At 65.0% G+C, this 9759-nt stretch overlaps 1 gene segment (V, D, J or C); it reads right to left on the bottom strand.

Annotated features, from left to right (window-relative positions):
- Nucleotides 1-144: 144 nt before the first annotated feature.
- Nucleotides 145-4121, bottom strand: LOC129514726 (Ig gamma-3 chain C region-like). The segment is given in 6 exon segments: nt 145-228; nt 1076-1206; nt 2614-2937; nt 3032-3361; nt 3487-3528; nt 3834-4121. Coding segments are annotated over 6 exon segments (1002 nt in total).
- Between the last annotated feature and the right edge of the window lie 5638 nt (nt 4122-9759).

Raw genomic sequence — 9759 nt, 5'->3', positions numbered from 1 at the left:
CCCAAGATGACCGTGAGGTCAGAGCTTGGTGAGGTAAGAGGGCATAGGAGCAGGCCTGGAAGCATCTGAGTGACACAGATTGAGGCACCTGGATCCCGCATTGGATCTAGGGCAGTGCTGGACATCCTTCCCAGAGGGCTGGCCCTAGGCCCCCTGTCCGATCATGTTCCTGTAGTCGGGGATAATTGAGCGCTTCAGCTCCACCACTGACGAGAAGATCCACTTCACCTGCAGCAGGGAGGGGAGGGTGTGAGCTTGGCCTGGACCCCCACGGACAGCCTCCCTCCATGACCAAGCTCCTGCCCCCAAGGCTAGGTAGTGTGAGGGGATCCTGGAGGGGACAGTGTGGGGGAGAGGGAGCAGACAGTGAGAGGACAAGGGTGGGACAGAGAAGGGACAGTGTGGGGGTAGTGAGGAGATAGTGAGGAGATAGTGAGGAGACTTTGTGGGCACAGTGAGCGACATTGTGGAGATAGTGAGGGGCCAGTGAGGAGAGAGTAGGGGACACTGAAGAGTCTGTGTGGGGACACTGTGGGGACAGTGATGGGACAATGATGGGACAGTGATAGGACAATGAGGGACAGTGAGGAGACTGTAAAGAGACAATGAGGGGACAGTGAGGAGACAGAGAGATCAGCGTTGAGATAGAGAGGGGACAGTGAGGAACATAAGGGTACAATGAGGGAACATTAAGGAGACAGGGAAGGTACAATGAGGAGACTGTGAGGAGATAGTGTGGGACAATGAGGGGACAGTGAGGAGACAGTGACAGGACTGCAAGGAGATGAGAGAAGAAAGTGAGGAGACACAGAGGAGACATTGAATAGACAGTATGTGGACAGTGAGGAGACAGTGAGGGCACAGTGAGGTGATAGTGAGTAGATAGTGAGGGGACAGTCATGGGGCAGTGAGAGAACATTGTTCCAATAGGAAGAGGACACTGAGGAGACAGCAAGGAGACGACGTGCCACAGTGTGGGATAAGCATGTGTGCTGTGTGTGGTCAATGTGGGGACATGGTGGAGACAGCGACGGGACAGTGGGCCATAGTCCAGGGACAGTACGGGTGTGCCCACCTTGAAGAGGGTGACAGTGGCGCTGTAGCACACGCTGAGCAGGAAGAGGGTGATGAAGATTGTGATGGTGGTCCACAGCCCGTCCAGCTCCCCGTCCTGGTCCTCAGCACAGCTGTCATCCAGGATCAGCTCTGGACAGGAAGGGGGTGGTTAGTCTCATGCATGCCTGAGGGGCAGATTCCCTAGGGACAGTCACAGCCCTCTCCAACCCTGGGTGCCAGCCTCAGCACCCCAGCCCTACCGCTTGCGCCAGGCCAATGGGGGACCCGCTCTGCTCTGCCCTGTGCTGGGACCCTGTGGGGAGAAGGGTGCCCACCTCCTCTTGCCCTGGGGTCCAGGCCCTTGTGGGAGGGTCAGCGGAGAATAAGGAAGGGCCCAGAGTGACAGGGAGTGTCCCTAGTGAACAAGTGGGTGGGAGCATCAGGATAAGCTGGTTTGTGGGGGTTTTGTGCACGTCAAGAGGGGGTGTAGGCTCCCTGGGGCAGAGGAGGGCGGGTCGGTGTGGTCAGTGTGTGGATGAGCTGCTGAGCAGATGACGGGCAGTGGAGGGGGTGGGGACCAGGGTGTTGTCCATGGTGAGGGTTCCCAAGACTGGCTCTGCTCTGGGCACTGCAGCTGGTCCTGTGTGAGGACCAGGGTATAAGGTCTCTCTCTCTGTGTGTGTGTGTGTGTGTGTGTGTGTGTGTGTGAGAAGGTGGCGGTGCTCAGCACGATGGGCTTGTTTTCAGTGGATCTGGACTCAGCGTCCATGTGGAGGTCTCCAGTGGTCCCTCCCCTGGGCACTCAGGGACACCTGCCTCTGCCCCACTGGGGCACGGGGTGAGGTCCCCATGAGTGGACAGGCCTGGTCCCAGGGGGGATGAACTCAGGGGGGACCTCGTCACTGGAGGCAGGGTGGGGGACTGTACATGGATGGAGTGTCGTGTCTGAGGGCAAACAGGGCCTGTCCCCTCCTGACAGGACAAGCATGGCTACTGCGTTGACACAGAGCTACCAAGCAGAGCTCTCCGCAGGTCCAGGGGACAGGGAGCCCAGGGCATGAGGACAGGCCAGTGTCCCACAACTCGGTACAGAGGTGGGAAGGTCTGTGTGCTCATTTCCCTGAGGGGCCCTGGAGGGGACAACTCCTGCCGTCCCCGTCCACACACCCCAGCCCTGGCTAGCTTCTGGCTGGATTGAGGGCGCACAGGGGCTGCACCTCTGCCAAAGTGCGCTCCCCAGGCTCAGGCGGCTCCCGGCCCCACGTTGTGGCAGCCTGTGCCGCCCTCCCCACTCGAGGTGCAGAGCTCACCCACCAGTGGTGACACCTTAGACTCAGAGCTGGCCTGCCCGTACCACCCAGGGCCCGGGTGTCACGAGCTCTACCTCGGAAAGAACCATGACAGCGTGCAGGGTCCCAGGGCAGTGCTGGGTGCTTTATTTCATGCCAAGTGCCTACCCGGGGTTATGTACACAGGGGCGGGGGCTCAGGCATCCTCAGGGGATCCTGAGAGCCAAGGTGGGGGGCTTGCTGGGTGCCGGGCGTGTTGCTCATTTACCCGGAGAATGGGAGAGGGAGAGATCTGTGTAGTGGTTCTGTAGAGTTTCGTGCATCACCACACATGTGAAGGGGTCTCCCCCCTGCCAGCGGCTCTTGTCCACAGAGAGCTTGCTGTACAGGAAGTAGGACCCGTCCTCGTCCAGCTGGGGCGGGGTCATGCGGTGCTTCCTCTCGGGCTCCTGCTGTCCATTGCTCTGCCACTCCACATCAATCTCAGGTGGGTAGAAGTCTTTGACCAGGCAGGTGATGCTGACTGTGTCACTGGATGACAACTCCCTTTGGGATGGCGGCAGGACATACACACTGGGCTTATGGGCCCTCCCTGTGGGGTAAAGGGTCAGCACAGATGGTCACTGTCAGGGTGGAGGACTGGACCCTACACGGGAGCTCTCCTTCCCTGAAGCCCCTCTGCCCACCTCTGGCCTTGGAGATGGTCCTCTCGATGGGGGACGGGAGGCCTATGTGGTTGACTCTGCACGTGAACTGCTTCCCGGTGAGCCAGTCCTGGTGCTCGATGGGGAGGACGCTGACCACACGGTACGTGCTGTTCAACTGCTGCTCCCGAGGCTGGGTCTTGGCTGCGTGCACCTGCTTACCATCCACGAACCAGCTGATCTGCACCTCAGGGTCCTCACGGCCCAGATCTAACACCACACAGGTGACCTCGGGTGTTCGGGTAATCCTGAGGATGTCCTTGGGTTTCGGGGGAAAGATGAGGACCGAAGGCCCTCCCAGAGGTTCAGGGACTGGAATGGGAGACAGTTAGGGTCAGCTTTTGGGTGACTTCCTTTTTAGCACCCATTCCCCTATTAGTCAGTGCCTGGATGTGCACCATCTTCTTGGGTTGCAGAGCGGGGCCCTGCTGACTCACCTGGGCATGGGGGTATCTCACTGCATCTGCATTCATTGACCACTGCAGAGAGAGCAGACTGGGGTTATTGGGAGCGTGGGGTGGGCACAGGTCATGGGGTGAACTTAGGTCAGGCCAGCTCATGAGGGGATCCCTGACCAGTGGCACCCAATGGGCCCCGGGAATGCAGTGGGGAATGCAGCCTGTGATCATCTGGACCAGGCAGCCACGCCCAGAGGACACCCTCCCAGAAAGGGGAGGCCTTGAGGGCGGGGACACTGAGGTGACTCCCCGGTGACGTGGGCCGGGAGGGACAGCTGACCTGGCCTGTCCCCGAGTGGACCCCTCTCTGAGGTCCGACGTCTCACCTGGCTTGTCTACTTTAGTGTTGCTGGCCGGGTGGGCCACGTTGCAGGTGAAGGTCTCGCTGGGCCACCTGCTGGAGGGCACTGTCACCATGCTGCTGAGGGAGTAGAGCCCTGAGGACTGCAGGACGGACGGGAAGGTGTGCACACCGCTGGTCAAGGAGCCGTAATTCCAGGACACGGTTACAGGCTCGGGGAAGTAGCCTGACACCAGGCAGGCCAGGGCCACCGTGGAGCCGGAAGTGGACCCGCAGCTGGGGGCCAGTGGGAAGACCGAGGGGGCCGTGGTGGAGGCTGCAAGAGAGGAGGCTGTGTGACCCCCAGGGTCTCAGGGGTCCAGGCCTGGGGTGGCTCTGATCACCACGCCCACGTGCTTCAGGGAGTCTGCACACCAGGCGCATGGCCCGGCTCGCTGTGGCCACAGAACCTGGACTCCTCGGCCTGGTCAGTGCTGGGTGACCACCTGGATCACGTCCCCAGGGCCTCGGCCCCTGGGTCCCCGCTCAGGTTTTCCCTGGCTGCCCCACCTGACCACGGCCTCTGTGGCAGCCCCGACCTGGGAGCCCTGTGCCCAGTGGGCTCCTGCGGGCCCCTGAGCCCAGGCCTGCTGTCCCCGTCCGACCGCGTCTTGCCCCAGCAGGGATTTGCACCCACTGCCCAGGCCCCTCAGCACGGAGCTCTCGTCCTGGGCTGCCATGTGCCCTCCAGGTGCCACGACGTCAGGGTCAGCTCTGCAGCCAAGCACCCGGGGCCGGATCCCGTCCCTGCCCGAGCCGTCGGGACTGCCCCAGGCCTTCCAGGCATGGCTTCCTGACGTCCCTCAGGGCTGCTCCCGCCTTGGCCCCGGCCTTTGCCCCCCGTGCTCTGGGGCCCGGGCAGCTCCCACAGGCCTCCCGCACCCAGGGCTGCCCTGAGCCTGTGCGCCCCTCGGGGTGGGAGGGAGCGCGGCCCTGCCCTGGCTGTCCCGTCCTGCGTGGTGACAGCAAGTAGGCTGCAGCTCAGACGCCGCCACCCGCCGGCCTGTCCCCTTGGACCCTGGGCCCCGCTGCTCAGCTCAGGGCCCTGAAGCTGCCCCTCGCACGCCCACCACGGCTGGCAGCCCTGCCTGGGGCTCCCCACGGGCCCCTTGGTCTCCTGCCTCTGGCTCCTCGGCCCTGCACCCCGGGACCCGGCTGGCCATGACCCCCCTCCCGGGCGGGTCTCAGGGGCCTGCAGGACCGCGCTGCTGCCCTGACTGGAAACCCGTGGCTCCCTCCTTCCTAGAGTGGCCCCCCTTCCCCTGGGCCCCAAGGCCTTCCCGGGGAGGCTCTGCTCCCCACCCGGCCTCACCGCCTCACACTCCCCGGGTCCAGGAGGCTCAGCTGCCCGGACCCTCAGCCCCTGAGCGGGTGGCGCCGGCTCAGCCGCTGCGCAGTGCAGCCCCGCTTGGCGCTCAGGCCTCGGCGCTGAGATTCTGGAACAAGGCGGCACCTCCCTGGCCCCTGGGCCTCCCAGATGGGCATGTTCCGGGGCCTCGCTGAGCTGAGATCTGAGTGCACCCCTGCCCCTCCTGCTCCCCACCTGCCCTGCTCCCCTGCACCTGCTCCCCTGCTTTCTGAGATCCTGGGGTGACCCCTGCACCTCCTGTCCCCATCTCCCCCTGCTTCTTGCACCAGATCCCCTGATCCCTGAGCTCCTGGGGTTACCCCTGCCCCCCCTGCTCTCCCACCTGCCCTGTGCACCTTAAACAGCTCCCCTGCTCACTGAGCTTTGGGGAGACCCCTGCCCTGCCTGCTCCTTCACCGGCCCCTGCTCTCCTGCACCAGCTCCCCTGCTCCCTGGGCCCTTGGGGTGACCCCAGTCCCTCATGCTCCCCCACTTGCCAGTTCATCTCCTCTACTCCCCTGCTCCTTGGGCTCCTGGGGTGACTGACCCCTGCCCCTCCTGCTCCCCCACCTGTCCCTGCTTCCCTGCATCAGCTCCCCTGCACCATGAGCTCCTGGGGTGACTCCTGCACCTCCTGCTCTCCCACCTGCCCTGCTCACCTGCACTATCTCCCCTGCTCCATGATCTCCTGGCATGATCCTTGCCCCTACTGCTCCCCATCCTGCTCCTGCTCCCCAGCACCAGCTCCCCTGAGCACTGAGATCCTGGGTGACCCCTGCCCCTCCTGTTCCCCATCTGACCCTGCTCACCTGCAGCATCTCCTTGCTTCCTGGGATCCTGGAGTGACTCCTGCCCCTCCTCTCCCCTACCTGCCCTGCTAACCTGCACCTGCTCCCCTGCTCCCTTTGCTCCTGGGGTGACCTCTGCCCTTTCTGCTCACCCACCTGCCCCTGCTCCCCAGCATGAGCTACCCATTCCCTGTACTCCTGGATGAACCCTGCACCTCCGGCTCCCCACTTGCCCTGCTCACTTACACCAGCACCCCTACACCAGCTCCCCTGCTCCCTGGGATCCTGGGGTAACCCCTGGCTCTCCTGCTCCTCCACCTGCCCCTCTCCCCTACACCAGCTCCCCTGCACACTGACCTCCTGGGGTGACCCCTGCCCCTCCTGCTCTCCCACCTGCTCTGTTCCCCTGCACCAGCTCCTCTGCTGTCTGGGCTCTTGGGATGATGCCTGCCCCCGTTGTTCCCCACGTGCCCTGCTCACCTGCAGCAGCTCCTTGCTTCCTGGGCTCCTAGGGGTTGGCCCCTGCCTCTCCTGCTCTCCCACCTGCCCCTGCTCCCCTGTTCCAGCTCCCCTGCTCCCTCAGCTCCTGGCGTGACCCCTGCCCCTCCTGTTCCCCACCTCCCCTGCTCACTTGCACCACCTCCGCTGCACTGGCTCCACTGCTCCCTGAGCTCCTGGGGTGACCCCTGCCCCTCCTGCTCCCCCACCTGCCCCTGCTCACCTGCACCAGCTCCCCTGCCCCTGGGCTCCTGGGGTGACCCCTGCCCCTCCTGCTCCCCCATCTGCCCCTGCTCACCTGCACCAGCTCCCCTGCCCCTGGGCTCATGGGGTGACCCCTGCCCCTCCTGCTCCCCCACCTGCCCCTGCTCACCTGTACCAGCTCCCCTGCCCCCTGGGCTCCTGGGGTGACCCCTGCCCCTCCTGCTCCCCCACCTGCCCCTGCTCACCTGCACCAGCTCCCCTGCCCCCTGGGCTCCTGGGGTGACCCCTGCCCCTCCTGCTCCCCCACCTGCCCTGCTCACCTGCACCAGCTCCCCTGCCCCCTGGGCTCCTGGGGTGACCCCTGCCCCTCCTGCTCCCCCATCTGCCCCTGCTCACCTGCACCAGCTCCCCTGCCCCTGGGCTCCTGGGGTGACCTCTGCACCTCCTGCTCCCCCACCTGCCCCAGCTCAACTGCACCAGCTCCCCTGCCCCCTGGGCTCCTGGGGTGACCTCTGCACCTCCTGCTCCCCCACCTGCCCTGCTCACCTGCACCAGCTCCCCTGCCCCCTGGGCTCCTAGGGTGACCCTGGCCCCTGCTCCCCCATCTGCCCCTGCTCACCTGCACCAGCTCCCCTGCCCCTGGGCTCCTGTGGTGACCTCTGCACCTCCTGCTCCCTACCTGCCCGGCTCCCCTGCACCTGCTCCCCTGCTCTCTGAGATCCTGGGGTGACCCCTGCGCCTCCTGCTCCCCACCTGTCCTGCTCCCCTGCACCCCCTCCCTTCTCCCTGGCCTCCTAGGGTGACCCTGGCCCCCTGCTCCCCCACCTGCCCTGCTCATCTGCACCCTTTTCCTTCTTCCTGGGCTCTTGGGGTGACCCCTTCCCCTCCTGCACCCGACCTGCCGCTGCTCCCCTGCAGTAGCTCTCCTGCTGCCTAGGCTCCTGGGGTGACCTCTGCCCCTCCTGCTCCCCACCTGACCCTGGTCCCGTGCACCTGCTGTCCTGCTCCTGGGCCCCTGGGGTGACCCCTGGCCCCCTGTTCCCCCACCTGCCCTGCTCATCTGCACCCTCTCCCTTCTCCCTGGGCCCCTGGGGTGACCCCTGCCCCTCCTGCACCCCTACTGCCCTGGTCACCCGCACCCACTCCCTGCTCCCTGAGACCCTGGGGAGACCCATGAACCTCCTGCACCCCAGTTACCCCTGCTCCCCTGCACCAGCTCCCATGCTGCCTGAGCTCCTTGGGTGACCCCTGACCCTCCTGCTCCCCTCCTGTCCTGCTCAACTGCACCTGCTCCCTTCTCCCTGGGCTCCTAGGGTGACCCCTGCACCTCCTGCTCCCTACCTGCCCCTGCTCGCCTGCACCTGCTCCATGCTCCCTCTGCTCCTGGGGTGACCCCCATCGTTCCTGCTCCCCTTCCTGCCCTGCTCACCTTCACACGCTCCCTGGGCTTCTGGGGTGACCCCTGCCCCTTCTGCACGCCACCTGCTCTGCTCCCCTGCACCAGCTCCCATGCTGCCTGAGCTCCTTGGGTGACCCCTGACCCTCCTGCTCCCCTCCTGCCCTGCTCACCTGCACCAGCTCCCTTCTCCCTGGGCTCCTAGGGTGACCCCTGCACCTCCTGCTCCCTACCTGCCCCTGCTCGCCTGCACCCGCTCCATGCTCCCTCTGCTCCTGGGGTGACCCCCATCGCTCCTGCTCCCCTTCCTGCCCTGCTCACCTTCACACACTCCCTGGGCTTCTGGGGTGACCCCTGCCCCTTCTGCACACCACCTGCTCTGCTCCCCTACACCAGCTCCCATGCTGCCTGAGCTCCTTGGGTGACCCCTGACCCTCCTGCTCCCCTCCTGCCCTGCTCACCTGCACCAGCTCCCTTCTCCCTGGGCTCCTGGAGTGGCCCCTGCACCTCCTGCTCCCCACCTGCCCCTGCTCCCCTGCACCCAGCTGTTCTTCTCCCTGAGATCCTGGGGTGACCCCTGGCTCTCTTGCTCCCCTGCTACCCCTGTTTCCCCGCACCAGCTCCCCTGCTCCCTGAGCTCCTGAGGTGACCCCTGTCCTTCCTGTTCCCCCCTGACCTGCTCTCCTGCACTTGCTCCCCTATTCCCTAGGCCTTTCGGGTGACCCCTGCCCCTCCTGCACTCCCACCTGCCCTGCTCCTCTGCACCAGCTCCCCTGCTCCTTGGGCTCATGGTGTGATCTCTGCCCTTCTCCTCCCCCACCTGCCCCTGCTCACCTGCAGCATACCCCCTGGACCCTGGGATCCTCAGGTGACCCCACCCTCCTATCCCCCCGACCTCACCTGCACACCTGCATCAGCTCCCTGCTGCCTGGGCTCCTGGGGTGACCCCTGTACCTTCTGTTCCCCCACATGTCCTGCTCCCCTGTACCAGCTCCCCTGCTCCCTGAGCTCCTGGAATGACCCCTGCCTCTCCAGCTCCCCACCTGCCCTGTTCACCTGCAACAGCTCCCCTGCTCTCTGAGCTCCTGGGTGACCCTTGTCCCTCCTGCTCCCCCACCTGCCCTGCTCCACTGCACCAGCTTCCCTGCTCCCTGAGGTCCTGGTGTGACCCCTGCCCCTCCTGCTCCCCCACCTGCCCTGCTCCCCTGCACCAGTTTCCCTGCTCCCTGAGGTCCTGGGGTGACCCCTATATGTCTTGCTCCCTAACTGCCCTGCTCTACCATAGTAATTCCCCTACTCGCTGAACTAGTGGGGTGACCCTTGCCTCTCTTTCTCTCCACATGCCCTGCTACCCTCCACCAGCTCCCCTGCTCTCTGAGTTTCTGGGGTGCCCCCTGCCGCTCCTTCTCCCCTACCTGCCCTGCTCCACTGCACCAGCTTCCCTGCTCCTTGAGCTCCTGGGGTGACCCCTGCACCTCCTGCTCCCTACCTGCTCGGTTCAACTGCAACAGCTCCCCTGCTCGCTGACCTCGTGGGGTGAACCCTGCCCCTCCTGCTCCCCATGTGCTCCTGCTCCCCTGCACCCAGCTGTTCTTCTCCCTGAGATCCTGGGGTGACCCCTGGCTCTCTTGCTCCCCTGCTGCCCCTGCTCCCCTGCACCTGCTCCCCTGCTCTCTGA

Source organism: Nyctereutes procyonoides, unplaced genomic scaffold (genome assembly GCF_905146905.1).
Source record: "Nyctereutes procyonoides isolate TBG_1078 unplaced genomic scaffold, NYPRO_anot_genome, whole genome shotgun sequence".
Taxonomy (NCBI): Eukaryota; Metazoa; Chordata; class Mammalia; order Carnivora; family Canidae; genus Nyctereutes; species Nyctereutes procyonoides.
This window is presented reverse-complemented; position numbering and strand designations above follow the sequence as displayed.